Genomic DNA, 10,199 nt, shown 5'->3' with positions numbered 1-10,199 from the left:
CCGGCCGGGTGGCTCAGTGGTTGAGCGTCGACCTATGAACCAGGAGGTCACGGTTCCATTCCTATTCAGGGTACATGCCCAGGTTGCAGGCTCGATCCCCAGTGTGGGGCGTGCAAGAGGCAGCCGACCAGTGATTCTCTCTCCTCATTGATGTTTCTCTCTCTCTCTCCCTCTCTGAAATCAATAAAAATATTTTTTTTAAAAGAAATCTGCTCCGGCCCTCGCTCTGGCTGCACTCCTTCCCGTCCCGACAGGCAGCTGAGGCTGGGACCTGAGCGCTGAAGCAGCAGGTGGCAGGAAACCAGAGAAGATTCAGTTCAAGGCTTAATTTGATTGGGGAGGAATGAATGGTAATGAAATGATTTGAAGAAGAAACCCTTCATTGTGAATGTGGACCTAAAATTTTGCCACGACGCAAGTGAAACTATAAAGAAATCATTATTCAAAATTCACATTTTACAGCCATAAAAACCTGTCCGTTAAAAAAAATGTGTATGCCTTGCTTTTATTTCGTTCTCTTTGTAAAACGACGACGAGTGACTGTGCCAAGACCGCAATGAAACCATTTAATACCCTTTGCACCCCCTGCACGGGACCAGACGCCTGCTCTCATCCTCGCGGCTCCTCCCCAGGAGAGAAGGCTGCCTCCTGCCTGCAGGGCTTGCAGAGAGCGCACTCCAGAGAGCTCACTCCAGAGCCTGCGCTCCGTCCACGGAGCTCTGCAATGAGCGCCTTCCTCCCTCGCCGATGCAGACAGACGCGTCCATGGAACCTCGGTGGCCTTGGTCCTGCGGCTGGCTGCTGCGCCCACGCCCATCACAGGCAGGCCACACACGAACACCCACAATTGAATGCGTAAAACTCCTATTTATAGCCAACAACATGGAAAAACGTAGGTGTGAGAGCCAAAGCACACTAGCGTCGTAGTACCGTTTCCAACCCGCACTAGAAAGACTAGCTCTGGGCAGAGCAGCCCTGGCGGAGAACGTCTGCGTCCCCAGGACGGCCTCAGCCACGTCAGCCCGAGTCCCGCAGGTCGCTGTCTGCGACGCGTGAGGGTGAGCCCAGCAGGAGTCAGCTGCGGGCGGAGTCACGTGATGGTACCTTCTGCACGAGGCTGGCATCCCGGTCGCCAGGTGTAGGTTTCCCACAAAAATAAAAGGTAGAAAAGTCCAAGCAGCGAGACGAGCGTCTGTGGGAGGGGCAGCTCCGGGCCATCAGTCGTCCGTCTTCACAGGCAGCTTCTCCGAGGGGCTGGGGGCCACCGGCGGGGACGGGGCCCAGGCGGGGTTCTCCTCCCCGCGGATCACCTTCTCCCATTGGTTGAGGTTGTTCCTAGGACAGACGGGGCGGCAACACACGCTGCTTACTCGGGCCCTGGGCTGGCCTCACGCTGACCTAGCCCTGTGGAGGCTCCGCCCAGGGCTTTGGGGGCTGTGCTGACTCTGCTGGTAACTTGCTTGCTAGGCCGGCAGGCTCCCATTCGCCTCCCTGACTGGACACGGCAGCTCAGTGCCCCAGGAGAGCCTGAAGCCACCTCAGCCTGGGGAAGGGGCCCGGGTCCCAGACGGCACGGGCAGGAGGCCAGCGAGGCTCAGACAGATCATGTCACCCAGTTAGAAGGGGCGGCAAAGCGGGGATGTGCTGTCAGATGACTTGCTGAGGAACGTGTGGTACCTTTACACACGGGATACTATGCAGCTGGGAAAAAGAAGGCTCTCCTACCCTTTGAGGCAGCATGGAGGGACCGGAGAGCACTATGCTAAGGGAATAAGCCAGGCAGAGAAAGACAAGTATCACATGATCTCACTTAGGTATGGAATCTAATGAACAAAATAAGCTGATGAACAGAACCGGAGGCCTGGTCCCAGGACGGACAGTGTCAGAGCAGGGCTGGGATCCTGGCGGAAAGGAGGGAGCTGACCAATGTGCACAGCTCGTGGACACATACCAGTGGGGGCAGAGGAGGTGGTGGGGTGGGGAGGGGCTTAGCGAAGGGGGCACCTGTGACCGTGTCAACGTAAGAGCCTGCGCAGAGTCTGAGTCTCTCCCCCGAGGCGTACGCACCTGCAGGCCCTGAGGAGCGGCTCCGTGGGCGGGAAGATCCGGGTGAGGGTGGTGTAGCAGGGGATGGCCACCGCGTTGTAGAAGCCGAGCTGCCCGCGGAGCCACCGGCAAGAAACACACACGTTAGCCACCAGCAGCACGTGTCCCCCCAGGACGTCCTGTCCCTAAGCCGGGCTGCGCGAGACCGGGCGTCACACACTCTAGAAGCGAAGCCCAGGGCAGCCTACAGCATATCAGTTCCTGTAAACCCAAGCACCACCTTCCGTGGGATCGACTTTGGATGAAGCAGCTGTGATCCAGGTGCCGTTCTTACCTCTGGTCAGATCTGGGGTCCCCAAGGCGTGTTCAGGTCAAGCACCTGCCTCTACAGAGCCCTCACCACCCTCCCGCTCGGGACCACAGCCGGGTCTGTTTGCTTGTTGGCCTGCTGGCTCTGGTGCCTCGTTCTCTCTCCTGATGCCACACTCAGCCCCACTCCCTTGCCTGACCCACTACAATCCCATGCACTGGATCCCAGTCCTCTCAACCCGTCAAATCCCGTTTCCCGTGGCTTCCCAATGTCTTTGAAGAAAACAGCCTTCTGTGGGATGTGCCGGGGGGAGAGAGGTGCAGAGCGACTGGTCCTTGCGCGTCCTCCTGCACTCACACCCCTTCCTAGCTCGTGCCTACACATTCCCACCCTCCACCGCGGCCAGGCGGAGGCCTGCCTGCCTCTTTAACATGGAACAGCCTCACGGAGCACGAGAGCGGGGAGAAGGCAGGTGCTGGAGACAGGCCTGTCAGGACTGCGGCAGAGCAGCACTGCACAGCCATGGCCATTTAGAAGCAACGTAGTTGGTCACGGATCAGGTGACCACACAAGTGCTTTATCTACAACACTCTCACCCTGAAAATGAGCCTGTGATGTTTGGGAAAAACAAACTGTTCTCTTAATTCAGGAACACGAGACTCAGCCCCATCTCGGAGTCATGGCCAGCGCCCTGTGCCTTCTGCTCCGATGACCGCTCAGCTCTCCAGGAAGAAAAGCATCGTGAGGCCCCGGCCTTAAACCACACACCAAGCAAACTCCCAACGAACTCCCCACCCACGTGAGGGTGAGACAATGCGTGGAAAGCCCACGTGGCACGAGGGGCGCCATCTCGGGACGAAAAGCCTTTCCCACAGGCCCTGCGTGGGAGCCCGTAGACAGACGCCAGGCTGGAGAGACGGGCCCCGCGACCCCACAGGGAACGGGCCATCAACAACGGGAAAGAGCCGCTAAACTCAGAGTCCGTGCAGCGTGCATGTCAGGCATGCAGGTGCACATCCGCCCAAAGGGGAGGGAGCAGCCCTTTCGAAAGCCCGGCCAAGGACACAGGGCTCTGCTCAGAGGCCATGGAGACGCAGGAGCCTGCAGCTCCCGCTGGGCCGGCGCCCTCCACGCACACACACTTTTATGAGCAGTCAACAAACCAACTTCAAACCAAGTAGGAAACTGGAGAACTTAGTCAAAACCATCATCCTGTAGCCGGCCGGCGTGGCTCAGGGGATGAGCGTCAACCTATGAACCAGGAGGTCAGGGCTCCGTTCCCGGTCAGGGCACAGGCCTGGGTTGTGGGCTGGATCCCCAGTGTGGGGCGTGTAGGGGGCAGCCAATCAGTGATTCTCTCTCATCATGGTTTCTCTCTCTCTCTCTCTCTCCCTTCCTGCCTGAAATCAATAAAAATATATATTTTAAAAACACCATCATCCTGTAAATCTTCTGGAATTATTTCTACCCTTAATTCCATATGATAACTATTTGTCCAGAATTAACTTCCTAATTGTGGCATTAGAGGGTGGGGAGTTAAAAAGGCCATAATCTTGTGAAAGTCATTACACCACACATGGGCACATGGAAAGTTAACAAGGCATGAGAACTCTCAAGACATAAAAAGTCAGTGTAAGTTAAGTATTTTATGTATGTTCCCTGGAGAGGGAATGGTAGTCAATTTATGGCGAGATAAAACTCGAATGTACTAAAAGTCTATGCCAGGGGTCCTCAAACTACGGCCCGAGGGCCACATGCAAATACAAATATTGTATTTGTTCCCGTTTTGTTTTTTTACTTCAAAATAAGGTATGTGCAGTGTGCATAGGAATTTGTTCATAGTTTTTTTTCAAACTATAGTCCGGCCCTCCAACGGTCTGAGGGACAGTGAACTGGCCCCTGTTTAAAAAGTTTGAGGACCCCTGGTCTATGCATTATTTCTTAGGAAAAGTGGGCCTAATCAAAATCTATGATGCTAACCTCCAAAAAGTACCTGTTCATTCAATGACAAAATGTTTCCTGCGTGAAAAAAATATTCACAAGTGCACTCCTCCACCCGGATCTCCCGTCAGGAGAGGTGTGTTCGCCGCACAGCGTCTGTGGGAGGGCCTGCCCACAGGTGGGCGTGGACTCGGGTTCCCAGTCAGGTCCTTAGGCTCCCCACACGCCCTCAGTGGGGAGGCTCCGCGTGGCTCACGGTTCCGCCCTCTGAACATGACCCCCCCGCCCGCCTACACCCCCGCCCTGCCCTCAGCCTCCAGGGTCTCGGCAGCCTGGGCACTGCACAGGGTGGAAGCACCAGCCCGGAAGAGCAGGCTCGGCCGGCGTCCACTGCGAGGGAGCGCCTGAGCTCTGGGCCTGCAGGCTCGGCTCCGGCAGTGAGTCAAGGGCAGAGAGGAGGCTTGTCAGGCGCTCGCGGATAAAGACCCGCAGGAGCCGCCGTGCACAGGGACACAGATGGGAATGCTTTATCCATGTCCGACGGCACGGCCGCCTCACGCTCCCGGACGTCCCCGCATCATACCTGGCCTTGCGGGACCTCATCCCTCTTGTCCCGGTCCATCATGGGAATGGGCTGGATCCCCAGCTTCTTCATCTCGTCGCCCTGAAAGGAGCAGGACAGTCATGTCTCACTGCCAAGCAGGCGCAGTGCTCACGGCTCCTCCCTCTCGTCACTCATTTCTTCACGATGCACCTGCTTGTGGTGACCGACATGACAAAGCCCAACAGTGAAAACCGCAGCGTCGCCCTCTGGTCTCTATTCTGAGGCCCCTCTGCACGCACTGCCCAGAACCCAGCTGCCTTTGTTCCCTGTGCAGGAGGCAGACGTTTCGTCAGAGGAGTGGAGAGAACTATGGAGCAACTCCAAGCCCGTCCCCTGGCGCTTCCCGCGGTGAAGCTGGGCCAGGGGAGGGACACGGGTCCAGAGCGTGTTGGTGCAGATGCGTCGCCGTAAAGGCCCAGCCACAGACGCTCACTGCAGACGGCTGTGCTGCCAGCTCTGGGCGAGCAGCCTGTGAACAGCATGAGCGGAAGTGCTGTCACACAGGCAGGGCCTCGGACTGTGGAGCCACGCGAACAGGAGAGGACATGCTGCTCGCTCGGGGACGACACGCGAACAGGAGGGCATGCTGCTCGCTCAGGGACGACACGCGAACAGGAGGGCGTGCTGCTCGCTCAGGGACGACACGCGAACAGGAGGGCGTGGTGCTCGCGCAGGGACGACACGCGAACAGGAGGGCGTGGTGCTCGCGCAGGGACGACACGCGAACAGGAGGGCGTGGTGCTCGCGCAGGGACGACACGCGAACAGGAGGGCGTGGTGCTCGCGCAGGGACGACACGCGAACAGGAGGGCGTGGTGCTCGCGCAGGGACGACACGCGAACAGGAGGGCGTGGTGCTCGCGCAGGGACGACACGCGAACAGGAGGGCGTGGTGCTCGCGCAGGGACGACACGCGAACAGGAGGGCGTGGTGCTCGCGCAGGGACGACACGCGAACAGGAGGGCGTGGTGCTCGCGCAGGGACGACACGCGAACAGGAGGGCGTGGTGCTCGCGCAGGGACGACACGCGAACAGGAGGGCGTGGTGCTCGCGCAGGGACGACACGCGAACAGGAGGGCGTGGTGCTCGCGCAGGGACGACACGCGAACAGGAGGGCGTGGTGCTCGCGCAGGGACGACACGCGAACAGGAGAGGACATGCTGCTCGCTCAGGGACGACACATGAACAGGAGAGGACATGCTGCTCGCTCGGGGACGACACGCGAACAGGAGGGCGTGCTGCTCGCTCAGGGACGACACGCGAACAGGAGAGGACATGCTGCTCGCTCGGGGACGACACGCGAACAGGAGGGCGTGCTGCTCGCTCGGGGACGACTCAGAGGAAAGCTGAGGTCTCCGCCAGGACAGGTGTTCACACACCAGTGCTTCCTGTGCTGGCTCCCAGGCCGGGAGAGTCGGGCACGCGCTGTGGACAGGAGCGCGGACAGCCCCTGGCCTGTGGGACAGCGCGACCCCCTCGCATTTCTACCTGCACTGCCCATGACTGCGGTCCCCCCCGGCGCCTGGACAGGGCCTGTCCCCGACAGATGAGCATGATTACTCCTGAGGGAGGGAACCATTACTCCACGAGGAAAAGTGTCATGTTGTCCGGAAACAGTCCCTTCCGGGTGAATCAGAGCTGACGCACACACTCGTCAGACGCAGGAACCCCTGTGCTCACCTTCTGTGCGAACGCTGAGCCCGTCGGTGTGTGACCGACCGCAGCCTTCTGAAATAACTTGCAACGTGAGCACCTAACGTAGTGTTACTAAATCACCCACATGTTTACTTGCTCTTCGTTTTTCCCATTTCTTGACATTATTGAGTCATATGAAAACCAACGACCTACCTCAGCCCAGAATTCTGCGTAAATGTCATTGGCCGTCAACTTTGTAACTGGCCACAGTTTTGTCACAGAACAAAGGTCACAGGCAGTCATCATCAAGCCAATGACGCGGTCTCTAGAACAGAGGACACAGAGCAGTCAGCACTGCCCACCTGTGACGAGGCGGGGTCTCCAGGGCACGGGGCACAGAGCGGTCAGCACCACTCATACTGGGGAAGGGCCTACCTACATGGCCTCATTTTACCTTAATTTCTCCTTAAAAGTCCTATCTCCAATGGTAACGTGCTGGGAATTAGGACTTCAGCCTGCAGCCACTTTCTACGCCAACGTGAGTCTAGCGTGAGCCTCCTGCACGCGCGGGCCTGTCTGTCCACACTAACACCGCGCACTGTCTGACGGCTGTCACTTTACTAGTACAGGGAGCCTCATGTCGGGTCAAGGTCTGCAGATCTGGCTTCTGCTTTGTCAGCTGTCTTGACGGCTCCAGGCCCTCTGGACAGCACACCTGGGAGGCACTGCCACTCCGTTCACAGATGAGGACTTAACATAACTGACAAGTGTGTGGGAACCTTCAGGGAAATACATATTTGGCTACAAGGGGTGAAGAAATTGGGAAATTTTACGAGAGATACAGAAGCTATAATAATGAGCCAAAAAGAAATCTCAATCCTATATAATAAAAGCGTAGTATGCAAATTGTCCCCTCGACCGGGAGTTCGTCCAAGAGTTTGACCAGGGGGCGGGGCTGGCCGGGGAAGAGGGAGGCCCTGGCTGGCAGCAGCAGGGACCCTACCAGTGCACGAATTTCATGCACTGGGCCTCGAGTATATAAAACAAAACACTGACTGGAATGAACGACCGATGGGAGAGGACATTTGAAAGGACCAGTGGCACTCCAATGGATCCCCCAAGCACCAAGCACTCCTGGGCTCCCCCACGCTGCTCAGGACATGCACCTGTGGGACTGGTTGTTGAGGTTCAGCGAGCCCGTCTGGTGCATCTCCTCCAGCTGCTTCCTGTTGCCGAAGTAGAGGGCGAGGTCCGTGGCGATGATGGCTTTGCGGATGATCTCCAGCACCTGCTCGTACTCGCTGGAGCTCAGCGTGGAGAAGATGTTGTGCCCTTCCAGCTGTGGAGACAAGCACACCAGTGACAGGCACCTGCTCGCACCCCCGACGCTTTCAGTTCCTCCAAACAAGAGCAGGTCACAGTTACACAGAGTTTATCCTTGTGTTATGACTTGTTAATTACTGTTATCTTCCACAGGAACAACTGTAACCTACTGTATAGTCAGCCAATGGCATTGGGCACACAAATGACCAGGCGTGGGGGGAACAAAACACCAGAGGGAAGGGGTTCCCAGAGGGAAGGGGTAGGCAGTAAAGGGTTAAGGGGGTCAAATATATGGGGATGGAAGGAGACATGACTCTGGGTGGTGGGCACACAGTGCAATATACAGATGATGTCGCGTAGAATTGTGCACTTGAAACCTATAATTCTATTAACCGATGTCACCTCAATAAGTTTAATTAAAAAGATAACTTAAAAAGAAGAGTATCTATGAAATTCTAATTTTCGTATCCACAAATAAAGTATTACTGGATACAAAAATATGTTTAAAGCTCCAATTTCACATCCTACCTAATAAAGAGGTAATATGCAAATTGACCATCACTCCAACACAAGATGGCCATCCCCATGTGGCCACAGGATGGCCGGCAGGGGAGGGCAGTTAGGGGTGACCAGGCCTGCAGGGGAGGACAGTTGGGGGGGACCGGGCCTGCAGGGGAGAGCAGTTAGGGGTGACCAGGCCTGCAGGGGAGGGTAGTTAGGGGTGACCGGGCTGGCTGGGGAGTGCAGTTAGGGGCAATCGGGCTGGCAGGGGAGGGCAGTTAGGGGTGACCAGGCTGGCAAGGAGAGAAGTTAGGGGTGACCATGCTGGAAGGGGAGGACAGTTAGGGGTGACCAGGCTGGCAGAGGAGGGCAGTTAGGGGCAATCTGGCCGGCAGGGAAGCAGTAAGGCATTGATCAGGCTGGCAGGGAGTGGTTAGGGGGTGATCAGGCTGGCAGGCAGAAGCGGTTAGGGGCAATCAGGCAGGCAGGCAGGCAGGCAAGCGGTTGGGAGCCAGCAGTCCTGGATTATGCGAGGGATCCCAAATTGGAGAGGGTGCAGGCTGAGCTGAGGGACACACAGCCCCCTCTGTGCACGAACTTTGTGCACCGGGCCTCTAGTTAGTTAATAACTTAAAACCTCATGAAGCAATACAATACATTTATATCCCAATTGGTAAAGAACTGTAAACTCAAGAATGTTTCTAAAGCCCCAAATGGGTGAGCGGCCCATACATTCTTATCTCCACGGAAGCAGGTGAGTGGGTTCTGTAGGTCCTCCAGATCCTAAGGTCAGAGACACCAGGGAGTCCACCCGGTGCTGAGACCTGCCTGATGCCAAGACCTGCCCGGTGCTGAGACCTGCCAGGTGCTACATCTGCCTGGTGCTGACACCTGCCTGGTGCTAACATCTGCCTGGTGCTGAGACCTGCCAGGTGCTACATCTGCCTGGTGCTGACACCTGCCTGGTGCTAACATCTGCCTGGTGCTAACATCTGCCTGGTGCTGAGATCTGCCCCGTGCTGAGATCCACCCAGTGCTGAGAGGCCTACAGCACTAGCCATGGGGGTGCTAAGGACACAGTGCCCTCCCCCACCCCCCGCCCACCGGAGCACGCCTTCCTGCCTCAGCCATATCTTTCCATCACCAAGTGAGGGACACGGGTGCTCATTTCACAGATACTCAGTCCGCAGGGCTTCCCTGTGTGAGGATGGCAGCAGTTTAGGACCTACTGTGTCCAAGGCCCAGCGTTAAGAAACAGTCTGAACTACAAAGTGTAGGGTGCCATGTACTGAAACGTCAAATGCAACTCAAAATACACTCAAAATCATCACAAGGGATTCTTGACCTAAACCCGCAGTCACTAGCACTGACTGTGTACCAGGCTCCAGAATGAAGCCCCCACTGCCCAGCCCTGCCCAGGTGCGGCCCAGCGAGCGGCCGGCCCACCTGCAGGATGGACACGGTCTGGGAGAAGTGGTGCTGCTCCATGGTGGACGTGGAGTAGAGCGCGGCCAGCGGGTGGTCGAACTTCTGCAGGTAGCTGTTGCTGAAGCCCCTGTGGTCCAGGTCGTGGCACAGACACGCAATCAGCAGTCCTTTGCGCTGTAAACACAACACAGGGCACAGGCGTTGAAAACCAAGAGCGGGCCATGGGGGCCCACGGCCGTCACTCCTGCCACACCGCCTCTGCCGCCCCCACCAGCAGCTCCTCAGGAAACTCTGAATCCAAGTCTAACTGCTTCTAAACCTCTGGGCTTTCCTGCTTATGAACTTGAGTCAAATGCTCCCTCCTCACTCTAGGAAGAGGGCAGGGGGGATTCAAGAAAGCCAAGGCTCCTGGC

At 57.2% G+C, this 10,199-nt stretch overlaps 1 protein-coding gene across 7 annotated transcripts in view; it reads right to left on the bottom strand.

Annotated features, from left to right (window-relative positions):
• Positions 1–552: 552 nt before the first annotated feature.
• The window catches only part of PDE10A (phosphodiesterase 10A), a 216,532-nt gene continuing 206,885 nt past the window's right edge, over positions 553–10,199 (bottom strand). For all 7 annotated transcript variants that reach the window (XM_005857164.2, XM_005857162.2, XM_005857165.2 and 4 more), the window contains 6 exons: positions 9,805–9,960; positions 7,701–7,873; positions 6,748–6,859; positions 4,881–4,961; positions 2,068–2,156; positions 553–1,335 (listed from right to left, as the gene is read on the bottom strand). In XM_005857164.2, coding sequence (XP_005857226.1) covers positions 1,218–1,335; positions 2,068–2,156; positions 4,881–4,961; positions 6,748–6,859; positions 7,701–7,873; positions 9,805–9,960 — 729 coding nt within the window. In that variant the 3' untranslated portion in view covers positions 553–1,217. The remainder of the gene's footprint in view (positions 1,336–2,067; positions 2,157–4,880; positions 4,962–6,747; positions 6,860–7,700; positions 7,874–9,804; positions 9,961–10,199) is intronic.

The sequence above is a fragment of the Myotis brandtii genome, unplaced genomic scaffold (assembly GCF_000412655.1).
Source record: "Myotis brandtii unplaced genomic scaffold, ASM41265v1 scaffold1077, whole genome shotgun sequence".
NCBI lineage: Eukaryota > Metazoa > Chordata > Mammalia > Chiroptera > Vespertilionidae > Myotis > Myotis brandtii.
This window is presented reverse-complemented; position numbering and strand designations above follow the sequence as displayed.